The sequence below is a fragment of the Salmo trutta genome, chromosome 16 (assembly GCF_901001165.1).
Source record: "Salmo trutta chromosome 16, fSalTru1.1, whole genome shotgun sequence".
Taxonomy (NCBI): Eukaryota; Metazoa; Chordata; class Actinopteri; order Salmoniformes; family Salmonidae; genus Salmo; species Salmo trutta.
Window position 1 is genome coordinate 2,232,947 of NC_042972.1, and position 12,107 is coordinate 2,245,053.

Below are 12,107 nucleotides of genomic sequence, written 5' to 3' on the forward strand. Positions count from 1 at the left end.
TCAGCCTCGTGTGTCCCAGACTCAGCCTCGTGTGTCCCAGTCTCAGCCTCGTGTGTCCCAGTCTCAGCCTCGTGTGTCCCAGTCTCAGCCTCGTGACCTCCCAGTCTCAGCCTTGTGTCCCAGTCTCAGCCTCGTGTGTCCCAGTCTCAGCCTCGTGTGTCCCAGTCTCAGCCTTGTGTCCCAGTCTCAGCCTTGTGTCCCAGTCTCAGCCTTGTGACTACACTTTCCTCCTTTCTCTCTCGGCCTGATGACCTCCTTGCCCCCAAACCTTTTCCTGGATCTTATACAGGTGTCTTCCCTTTCTCTCCCTGTTCCACATCTCTTGCCACTTATTTTTAACCACTGTTCTTATTAACCCTTTGGCTTCTGCTTTACTGATTGACAATTCCGTGTCCACATTAGGATGTTTAAGAGCCTGCTTGGTGATAAGATCCACCTCCTCATTCCCCTCTACTCAAATCTAATTTTATTGGTTACAAAACACGTGTTCAGCAGATGTTAACGCGAGTGTAGCGAAATGCTTGTACTTCTAGTTCCCGACAGTGCAGCAATATCTAACAAGTAATATCTAACAATTTCACAACAACTACCCAATACACACACATCTAAGTAAAGGAATGGAATTAAGAATATATAATATATAGACAAGCAATGTGTCACGGTTGTCGTCGGTGAAGGAGGACCAAAACGCAGCAGGTACGTGTATGCTCATCTTGATTTATTATTACTCTCAAAAAATGAACATACAAAAATAACAAAGAAACGAACAAACGAACAACTACAAACAGTCTGGCCAAGCTAAGCTTAACACAGAACAATCACCCACGAATCACAAACACACCCCTATATATGGGACTCTCAATCAAAGGCAGATAGACAACACCTGCCTTCAACTGAGAGTCCCAACCCCAATCAACACAACATAGAAACACACTCACCAGACTACACATAGAAATACATAAACATAGACTATAAACCAAAACCCCGGAAATACTACATCAAACACCCTTTAAACAAACACACCACCCTGAACCACATAAAACAAATACCCTCTGCCACGCCCTGACCAAACTACAAAACAATTAACCTTATATACTGGCCAGGATGTGACAGTACCCCCCCCTTAAAGGTGCTACCCCGGAAGCACCTTAACAAAAAATAACCCCAAACAACACAAAAAGAAAAAGTCTGGCAGCTCGGGACAGTCTGGGCAGTCTGGCCACTCGGGACAGTCTGGCCACTCGGGACAGTCTGGGCAGTCTGGCCACTCGGGACAGTCTGGCCACTCCGGCAGTTCAGGGCAGTCTGGCCACTCCGGCAGTTCAGGGCAGTCTGGCCACTCCGGCAATTCAGGGCAGTCTGGCCACTCCGGCAGTCTGGCCACTCGGGCAGTTCAGGGCAGTCTGGCCACTCGGGCAGTTCAGCGCAGTCTGGCCACTCGGGCAGTTCAGCGCAGTCTGGCCACTCGGGCAGTTCAGCGCAGTCTGGCCACTCCGGCAGTTCAGCGCAGTCTGACCACTCCGGCGACTGTTGACTGGCGGGCAGCTCCGACGACTGTTGACTGGCGGGCAGCTCCGACGACTGTTGACTGGCGGGCAGCTCCGACGACTGTTGACTGGCGGGCAGCTCCGACGACTGTTGACTGGCGGGCAGCTCCGACGACTGTTGACTGGCGGGCAGCTCCGACGACTGTTGACTGGCGAGGCTGGGTTAACGCACTTGCAGGCTAGTGCGGGGAGCGGGAACAGGACGAGTCGGACTGGGTTGACGCACTTCCGGGTCCGCACGAGAGACAGGAGCTGGAAACCCAGGGCTATGGAGGCGCACAGCCGGTCTAGATCTTACCTCCTGCACAACCCGCCTTGGCTCGATGGAACTAGTAGCCCTGTACGAGCGGAGTGCTTGTACAGGGCAGACTGGGCTGTGCAGGGGCCTGATGGTAGCCGTGCGTAGAGCGGGAGTTGGGTGGCCTGGTCCTCGGAGGCGTACCGGCGACCAGATGCACTGCGCAGGCATCCTCCTACCAGGCTGGATGCCCGCTCTAGCACGGCACCTGCGAGGGGCTGGAATAACTCGCACCAGACTGTGCGTGCGTATGGGTGAGATAGTGCGCTTCTCAGCGAAACATAGCGCTCCACACCCCATACGCTCCTCCATATAACCACGGGTAGCTGGCTTCCGGCTCTTCCTACGCCTAGCCAAACTACCCGTGTGCCCCCCCAAAACATTTCTTGGGGGTGCCTCTCGTGCTTCTCCCTCAGCACGTCTCTGGCCTCGTACCACCGCCTCTCTGCCTTGGCTGCCTCAATTTCCCACTGCGGGCGGCGATACTCCCCAGCCTGGTGCCAAGGTCCGGCCCCGTCCAGAACTTCCTCCCAAGTCCACTTCTCCCGCCAGTCCAACTCGAACGCCGTCTGCTCCTTCCTCTGCTGCTTGGTCCTTGAGTGGTGGGTGATTCTGTCACGGTTGTCGTCGGTGAAGGAGGACCAAAACGCAGCAGGTACGTGTATGCTCATCTTGATTTATTATTACTCTCAAAAAATGAACATACAAAAATAACAAAGAAACGAACGAACGAACGAACGAACGAACGAACGAACAACTACAAACAGTCTGGCCAAGCTAAGCTTAACACAGAACAATCACCCACGAATCACAAACACACCCCAATATATGGGACTCTCAATCAAAGGCAGATAGACAACACCTGCCTTCAACTGAGAGTCCCAACCCCAATCAACACAACATAGAAACACACTCACCAGACTACACATAGAAATACATTAACATAGACTATAAACCAAAACCCCGGAAATACTACATCAAACACCCTTTGAACAAACACACCACCCTGAACCACATAAAACAAATACCCTCTGTCACGCCCTGACCAAACTACAAAACAATGAACCTTATATACTGGCCAGGACGTGACACAATGTCATAACAGCAAAGACTAAGATACAGTAGAATAGTATAGAATACAGTATATACAGATGAGCTGGTACCCAGAGGAACATCACAAATACCCCTCCCCCCCATCTGTTTCACCCTATACAAGCACTGCAAAACCTCATACAATACATCCTGTCTGCTCTGAGACATAAATTAATTTAAGCTCACCAGTGCTGCACAGGCATCAGAGCAGATGACTACCCTGTCTGGCCTCACTTCCTCCACCCACTCTGCAGCCAAGAGTATGGCCAACAACTCCATTGTGTAAACAGATAAATTATCCATTGCTGTTTTCGTCACTGCCACCTCAAACTCAGGAACACTAAAAGTTTCCCCTGTCCTTCCTGTTTTAGAGGTCAGGTCAAAGGGCAGGCAATAGGACAGGTCAAAGGGCAGGCAACAGGACAGGTCAAGGGAAGGCAATAGGACAGGTCAAAGGGCAGGCAATAGGACAGGTCAAAGGGCAGGCAACAGGACAGGTCAAGGGAAGGCAATAGGACAGGTCAAGGGAAGGCAATAGGACAGGTCAGTAGTGAGGTAAGGAAGGTGGGAGTCAAGTGTAAAAACAGGGATACGTGCTCCAGTAGTTCAGAGATGGAACTTGTTGAGAGTGAGGGTGAAGTACCTGCTGCGAGGATCGCAGAGTTCAGGCTTCGTCTCAAAGATGATGAGGAGGACTTTGGCCCAGTGGGAGTGGGATATGTAGAGAGAATGGATGCTTGCTGTTTGGTTGATCTATATGTGGTGTCAGGTTGGGTGGAGGAGAAGTTGGGGACTGTTGAGTTGGTGAAGGCCTTTCTGCCATTCACTTTCTGGCCTTTCTAGAGAGTTTTTCCTAGCCACCGTGCTTCTACACCTGCATTGCTTGCTGTTTGGGGTTTTAGGCTGGGTTTCTGGACAACACTTTGTGACATCAGCTGATGTAAGAAGGGCTTTATAAATACATTTGATTGAGGTAACTTGGAGTAGACTCACAATGATTTATTATGTTTCCTCCGGCCAGAGGGAGTTCCGGATTACGAGATTAGGGGCAAGAATTGTGACCTGCTTTACTCTCCGGAGCAGGGCACCGTTGAAAGGAGTGATAATAGGGGTGGCATCAAGTGTTGAGGAGGAGCAGTTGAAATTGAAGATTCCCCAGGGTCTGTGCCGCTTGCTGCTTGATGAGACGTAGATCCGCTGGGGGAACAGAGAAGACATTATCTGTCATGCTGAGTTTTGATGCAGAGTCGTTACCAGATAAGGTCAAGGTAGGAAGTGTCAGTTATCCTGGGAGAGTTTATGTTCCAAAAATATGACGATGTTTTACGTGTCAAGGTTATGGGCATGTTGCAGCAGTGTGTAGAAGGGAGAGTCCTAGATGTGAGAAGTGTGCAGGAGGGCATGAGACGAAGGAATGTGTAGTATCGGTGGAGAAAGTTGTGTGTCTTAGCTGTGGGGGTGCCCATGAGACTGGAATGTTGGGTGAGAGAGAGGCAGGTTGAGGTTGGCAGGGTTAGAGTAGTACAGAAAGTGTTGTATGCCCGAAGCAGTGAAGAGAGTGGTAGAGGAAGATGGGAGATGGGTACAGGGTGAGGGATCCTGAGAGTCGGCAGAGATCAAGAGACAGTGATGGGAAGAATTTGTGCTTCAGCAAGCTGGGTTTTTTGTCATTTATAGCCATGGTTGTTAATTGTACTGCAGAAATGGATCAGAAGCCACAGAAAATAGAGGGTGGATTGGCAGCAGCAGAGAAGTACTTGGGATTGTGAAGATTTACTGCAGAACAGCTGCAGGGGCTGTTGAGTGCGAGTGATATGTCCTCTCAGACCATTGGTCTGGCATGGGACTAGGAACAGTAGGGTTAAATAGTGGAATGGGGGATGTTTTTTAAATTTTATTTCACCTTTATTTAACCAGGTAGGCCAGTTGAGAACAAGTTCTCATTTACAACTGTGATCTGGTCAAGATAAAGCAAAGCAGTGCGACACAAACAACACAGAGTTACACATGGAATAAACAAGTGTACAGTCAATAACACAATAGAAAATTCTATGTACAGTGTGCAAATGAGGTAAGATTAGGGAGGTAAGGCAATAAATAGGCCATAGTGGCAAAATAATTACAATATAGCAATTAAACACTGGAGTGATAGATGTGCAGAAGATGAATGTGCAAGTAGAGATACTGGGGTCCAAAGGAGCAAAATAAATAAATAAAAACAGTATGGGGATGAGGTAGTTGGGTGGGCTATTTACAGATGAGCTATGTACAGGTGCAGTGATCTGTGAGCTGCTCTGACAGCTGGTGCTTAAAGTTACTGAGGGAGATATGAGTCTGCAGCTTCAGTGATATTTGCAATTCGTTCCAGTCATTGGCAGCAGAGAACTGGAAGGAAAGGCGGCCAAAGGAAGAATTGGCTTTGGGGGTGACCAGTGAAATATACCTGCTGGAGCGCGTGCTACGGGTGGGTGCTGACCTTAGGAGACCTGAGGGCCAGAACACGGCTAACCAATGCTGACCTTAGGAGACCTGAGGGCCAGAACACGGCTAACCAATGCTGACCTTAGGAGACCTGAGGGCCAGAACACGGCTAACCAATACTGACCTTAGGAGACCTGAGGGCCAGAACACGGCTAACCAATACTGACCTTAGGAGACCTGAGGGCCAGAACACGGCTAACCAATACTGACCTTGGGAGACCTGAGGGCCAGAACATGGCTAATGAACTGAATGTTTCCTTCTCAATATTTGAATCAGACGACTTTGTGTCGGAGGTAAAAACCAATGGAATCATCATTACAAATGTTTGAGAGAGTTTTTGTTAAACAGTCTGATGTTTTAAAGATGTTCAGTGGACGTAATGCACACAGGCCCAGACAAAATAAGTGGACAACACGTTTCCATTGCTCCAGAGTCCAATGGCGGTGAGCTTTACACCACTCCAGCCGACACTTGGCGTTGCGCATGGTGAACTTATGCTTGTGTGCGGCTGCTCTGCCATGGAAACCCATTTCATGAAGCTCCCGGCGAACAGTTCTTGTGCTGGACGTTGCTTCTAAAGGGTTGCAACCGAGGACAGACGGTTTTTACGCGCTTCAGCACTCCGAGGTCCCATTCCGTGAGCTTGTTTGGCCTACCACATCGCGGCTGAGCCGTTGTTGCTCCTAGACGTTTCCACTTCACAATAACAGCACTTACAGTTGACCGGGGGCAGCTCTAGCAGGGCAGAAATTTTACGAACTGATTGGAAAGGTGACATCCTATGACGGTGCCACCTTGAAAGTCACTGAGCTCTTCAGTACGGGGCCATTCTACTGCCAATGTTTGTCTATGGAGATTGCATGGCTGTGTGCTCGGGTTTTATACACCTGTCAGCAACGGGTGTAGCCGGAATAGCCGAATACACTAATCTCTTATAGAACATGCCTTGGTGGAAAAACCCAACAACTTGCTATAAATAGCTTCTATTTGGATCTGGGTCCATGTACCAGCAGCACAAAACACACTGCATTACAGCCTTCCCTAAAACCCAATGGGAGGATCATGTAGCCAAATGTCAAAGGCTGAGCACAGCAAAGCTGAAGCAATGCAATGAATATCCTAAACAAAATCCAATCAAATTGCTGTGTGCATTCATGTAACTCTCTCATAACCCACCATGAGCAGCCAGTTACACCCAGTGGGCTGTAAATTACATGGAAGGATGGTATTTTGCTTGAAAAGGAACCTGAAATAATTTGTCTTGTCCTGACATTTAAACCTAATATTAGAGAGAGTGAGAGAGAGAGACGGAGAGAGAGAGAGAGAGAGACTGAGAGAGCGAGAGTGAGAGAGTGAGAGAGAGAGAGAGAGAGAGAGAGACGGAGAGAGTGAGAGAGAGAGAGAGAGAGAGAGAGAGAGAGAGAGAGAGAGAGAGAGAGAGAGAGCGAGAGAGAGAGAGACAGACAGAGAGAGAGCGAGAGAGAGAGACCCAAAGCTAAGAAAAGCCTTGACTATGCACAGACTCAGTGACTCAGCACTTTCTAACCTGCTGCCAAATGTGTGACCATATTAGAGACACATATTTCTCTCAGATTATACAGGCACACAAAGAATTGGAAAACAAATCAAATTTTGACAAACTTCCATATCTTTTAGGCAAATAGCAGTGTGCAATCCCAGCAGCAAAATGTATGACCCGCTGCCACAAGAAAAGGTCAACCAGTGAGTCAGAAACACCGTTGTAAATCTAACCTATATTTATCTGCCCATTTATTTCCCCCCGTCATTCATGTATTCTACTATTATCACATTGTCACAACACTATACATTGTTTATATAACATTTTTAATGTAATAGTACATTTTTTTAACCTCTAGTAATATAATATTTTAAACGTTGTTATTATCTGATTGTTTTGTTTAATTCGCTTTGTTGCTATTTGTTGTTGTTGTTTTGTTTATTGTTTATTTCACTTGCTTTCGCAATGTAAACACATTTCCCATGCCAATAAAGCCCCTTAGAGACAGAGAGAGAGAGAGAGAGAGAGAGAGAGAGAGAGAGAGAGAGAGAGAGAGAGAGAGACAGAGAGAGAGAGAGAGAGAGAGAGAGAGAGAGAGAGAGAGAGAGAGAGAAGAGAGAGAGAGAGAGAGAGATAGAGAGAGAGAGAGAGAGAGTGAGAGAGAGAGATGCATTGCAGCTGCAGAGAGAGAGGTTGGGGCTTAGGATCAGAGCAGCAGGTCATGTGTTGGAGCAGCAGAAATACGACAAGTTGTCAGCTTGGACAGAAGTACAGAGGGCAAGGCAGCGGCTATACAGCAGTACAGAGGGCAAGGCAGCGGCTATACAGCAGTACAGAGGGCAAGGCAGCGGCTATACAGCAGTACAGAGGGCAAGGCAGCGGCTATACAGCAGTACAGAGGGCAAGGCAGCGGCTATACAGAAGTACAGAGGGCAAGGCAGCGGCTAAACAGCAGTACAGAGGGCAAGGCAGCAGCTATACAGCAGTACAGAGGGCAAGGCAGCGGCTAAACAGCAGTACAGAGGGCAACGCAGCGACTATACAGCACTACAGACAGAGGGCAAGGCAGCGGCTAAACAGCAGTACAGAGGGCAAGGCAGCGGCTATACAGCACTACAGACAGAGGGCAAGGCAGCAGCTAAACAGCAGTACAGAGGGCAAGGCAGCGGCTATACAGCAGTACAGAGAGCAAGGCAGCAGCTAAACAGCAGTACAGAGGGCAAGGCAGCAGCTATACAGCAGTACAGAGGGCAAGGCAGCAGCTATACAGTAGTACAGAGGGCAAGGCAGCGGCTATACAGCAGTACAGAGAGCAAGGCAGCAGCTAAACAGCAGTACAGAGAGCAAGGCAGCAGCTATACAGCAGTACAGAGGGCTGGTCACGTGAAACAGAGAATGGTGTTTGGTCCTGTCTGTTTAAAGGATACTGTCACTAGGTAGGTAGACATACAGATACATTTGCTTGTCTATGTTTTAACGTTGGCTAAAGCTGCTATATTTACATGCATTTTAATGGCTTATAGAATCTATTTCCCAAAAAAGCATGTTATTTGTGAGCATGTCGAGTTTTAACACCCATAACCTAGTCTCCAGGCTGGATTACATTAGTTATGCTACTGTAACAGTGAGTTAACAGTGTTGTGTTGGTTCACCCATAACCTAGTCTCCAGGCTGGATTACATTAGTTATCCTACTGTAACAGTGAGTTAACAGTGTTGTGTTGGTTCACCTATAACCTAGTCTCCAGGCTGGATTACATTAGTTATCCTACTGTAACAGTGAGTTAACAGTGTTGTGTTGGTTCACCTATAACCTAGTCTCCAGGCTGGATTACATTAGTTATCCTACTGTAACAGTGAGTTAACAGTGTTGTGTTGGTTCACCTATAACCTAGTCTCCAGGCTGGATTACATTAGTTATCCTACTGTAACAGTGAGTTAACAGTGTTGTGTTAGTTCACCTATGACCTAGTCTCCAGGCTGGATTACATTAGTTATCCTACTGTAACAGTGAGTTAACAGTGTTGTGTTGGTTCACCTATAACCTAGTCTCCAGGCTGGATTACATTAGTTATCCTACTGTAACAGTGAGTTAACAGTGTTGTGTTGGTTCACCTATAACCTAGTCTCCAGGCTGGATTACATTAGTTATCCTACTGTAACAGTGAGTTAACAGTGTTGTGTTAGTTCACCTATGACCTAGTCTCCAGGCTGGATTACATTAGTTATCCTACTGTAACAGTGAGTTAACAGTGTTGTGTTGGTTCACCTATAACCTAGTCTCCAGGCTGGATTACATTAGTTATGCTACTGTAACAGTGAGTTAACAGTGTTGTGTTAGTTCACCTATGACCTAGTCTCCAGGCTGGATTACATTAGTTATCCTACTGTAACAGTGAGTTAACAGTGTTGTGTTGGTTCACCTATAACCTAGTCTCCAGGCTGGATTACATTAGCTATCCTACTGTAACAGTGTTGTGTTGTCTGTCCAGTCCTGTTTCTATGATGAGCAGCATGGCCAGCGTGGGGAGGCCCAAAGCAGTGTCTCACGGTGTCGTTGGGAAGGAGAAGGACAGGACATGGTTTTGTGGCAACGACAGGCTGAAAACAGTGTCTCCATGCGTCAAAGGAAAACCCAGAGCTGTGTCGCCAGGCATGATAGGGGAGCAGAGGGCAGTGTCTCCATGCGTCAAAGGAAAACCCAGAGCTGTGTCACCAGGCATGATAGGGGAGCAGAGGGCAGTGTCTCCAGCTGTGGTAGGGAGAGATAAGGCATGGTCTCCAGGTGTGCTCCAGAACACCAGCAACTACAGCAGTGTGACCCCATGCCAGACCACTACTAAGACTCTCCGAGTGACGGACATCTTGGACTCCAAACCGGAGCCAACCAAGGCCCCTGTCAAGATCCGGCCCCCCAGCCCACGTCCCCCGTCCCCCAAGGAGCCCATTTTCAGTCGCAACCTGTCCAGTGACCCTCCCGTCCAGCCCATCATAAGACGCAGGACCCAGTCTTTGCCCTCGGTCCGCGAGAGAATCAGAGACCGCCAGGTACGCTTCGTGGACTCCTTGGGGCTGGAGCTGGAGGAAATCAAGGTGTTCAGCAATGGAGAGGAGCCTCGGATTCCAGCCCACGTCTTCTCCAGACTTCTCATGAGCGCTGAGATGAACTCAGGGCGGTCCCTGGAGCTTTCCTTGCCTTACTTCAAACCCTGCTTTCCCGAAAACATGGGCTCCCAGCCGGGGTTTGTTCAGCGCCTGGTGGGGCAGGTGGTCTCTCTGGACCAGGTCCTGTGTTCTGAGCTTGGCATCATCGGCACGGTGCAGGTCCTCAACCTGGCCTTCGACAAGGAGGTGACGATTCACTACTCCTTTACCAACTGGAGGAGCAGTGCTGAGACCAGAGCCTGCTGGGTGGCTACCCTCCACAGGGATCAGATGGAGGGACCAGAGTCTGATTTATTCCGGTTTCGTCTACCCGTCCCGCCCTTCATCCTGCTGCCTGGAGCACAGCTGGAGTTCGCTGTGTGTTACAGAGTGATGGGAGCTGTGTACTGGGACAACAACGATGGGAAAAACTACAAACTGTCCTGTCACAGCTACACACTCACTGTGCCCCGGGAGTGTGAGGCCAGCATGGTGCACTACACCTGACTGGCCACTAGGGGGGGGGCAACCAGAGCTGTAGAGTGATAGAGCTCTATTTCATAGAGGTCAATGGGGAAGAAGACAACACAGCTGCACCAAGTGGTTTGACAGTACACAGATCTGCCTGTAGGAATAGAATCGAAAATTAAACAAGCCATTCTCCTTATTAAAAAAATAAAAAGATTAAAGGCATTTAAAGACATTGGTGAATAGAAAAATGTAGTCAATGTAATTGAAGGGAAAGCTGATTCAGACATACCCAAGACGACTGAAAGCTGTAATCGCCAACAAAAGCATATTACAAATTATAAACTGGGTGGTTCGAGCACTGAATGCTGATTGGCTGACAACTGTGGTATATCAGACTGTATACCACGGGTATGACAAAAACATAAATTTTTACTGCTCTAATTACGTTGGTAAATAATTTATAATTGCGATAAGGCACCTTGAGGGTTTGTGACATATGGCCAATATAACACGGCTAAGAGGTGTCTCAGGGTTGCGTTGTGCCTAAGAACAGCACTTAGCCATGGTATACTGGCCATATACCACAAACCCTTCAGGCCTTATTGCTTAAGTATTCTACAAAGTATTGACTCAGGGGTATGAATACTTATGTAAATGAGCTATTTATGTATTTCATTTTAGTATAAATTTGCCACAATTTCTAAAAACATTTTTCACTTTGTCATGATGAGGTATTGTGTGTAGATGAGGGTGAGAGAAAATAAACATCTTGAATCCATTTTGAATTCAGGCTGTGACACAACAAAATGTGGAATAAGTCAAGGGGTATGAATACTTTCTGAAGGCACTGTGTGGTGCTTATGAAGCTTTTATGTAAGCTGTAAGAAGCCTTTATGCATGCTATATGAAGGCTTTATAAGGTGTACTTACAGTTTTTCATTTCACACTTTTTTTTTAATCGTAGATTTAATGTCACTGCCAATAGGATTTGGGTGTTTATTAAACATTTATATATTTGGATTATATTACATTATACCATGACATTGTTGAATACTGCTTTCTGATTGGTTTTTCTGATTGGCTTGAAGGGCATTCATTCATTATTTCCCTATAACGCACTATAACGCACTGAATATTTGCACGGTTAATTCTTATGAGTTGTATTTGCGTTTCGTAGTAGCACATTAAACCCAGTAAAACACACAAAATAATTTGCTCAAACTGGTGACCTAAATTCTCCTGACTGACTGTGTGAAATGGCACTCGACTACACACCGTGCTCTACTACCCTGTCCCATATCAGATGAGGCACAAGTGCTATTAATACATTTACACTGGATGTGCCAGTGAAATTCTCTGCATACATTTTGTTGTTGTTGTTCTACACAACGTTAATTATGGTTGAAATATTTTGTATTTTATATTTCCTGGTTAATTTTCTCCTAATTCCAGGAATCTTCAGGGAAACCTGGGAATTTGGTGAATGTAAACATCGTTATGGGCTTAGCACCAAAGACACATTTTCTCTCAAAGGTATTTTGTCTTGGCTGACTTG

The 12,107-nt window shown here is 47.2% G+C and overlaps 1 protein-coding gene across 3 annotated transcripts; it reads left to right on the forward strand.

Annotated features, from left to right (window-relative positions):
• The first annotated feature begins 7,619 nt into the window (after nucleotides 1–7,619).
• LOC115149930 (protein phosphatase 1 regulatory subunit 3D) lies at nucleotides 7,620–11,760 on the forward strand. Of its 3 annotated transcripts, XM_029692730.1 has the most exons (4): nucleotides 7,620–8,003; nucleotides 8,101–8,255; nucleotides 8,287–8,374; nucleotides 9,430–11,760. In XM_029692730.1, the coding sequence occupies exons 1-4, from the start codon at nucleotides 7,660–7,662 to the stop codon at nucleotides 10,586–10,588; spliced, it is 1,746 nt and encodes a 581-aa protein (XP_029548590.1). In that variant the 5' UTR covers nucleotides 7,620–7,659; the 3' UTR covers nucleotides 10,589–11,760. The 3 variants fall into 3 exon arrangements, with proteins under 3 accessions (XP_029548590.1, XP_029548591.1, XP_029548592.1); XM_029692731.1 differs by having other exon boundaries at nucleotides 7,968–8,003; nucleotides 8,101–8,374; XM_029692732.1 differs by lacking the exon at nucleotides 7,620–8,003 and having other exon boundaries at nucleotides 8,083–8,255.
• The last annotated feature ends 347 nt before the right edge of the window (nucleotides 11,761–12,107 follow it).

Excerpts from the sequence above, each read along its gene's own strand:
- LOC115149930 (XM_029692730.1), top strand. The coding sequence starts at position 7,660 with ATGTGTTGGAGCAGCAGAAATACGACAAGTTGTCAGCTTGGACAGAAG. Across the intron at positions 8,256-8,286 it reads ACAGCAGTACAGAGAGCAAG|GCAGCAGCTATACAGCAGTA; the intron begins GCAGCAGCTAAA and ends ACAGAGAGCAAG. Across the intron at positions 8,375-9,429 it reads TTAAAGGATACTGTCACTAG|TCCTGTTTCTATGATGAGCA; the intron begins GTAGGTAGACAT and ends TTGTCTGTCCAG.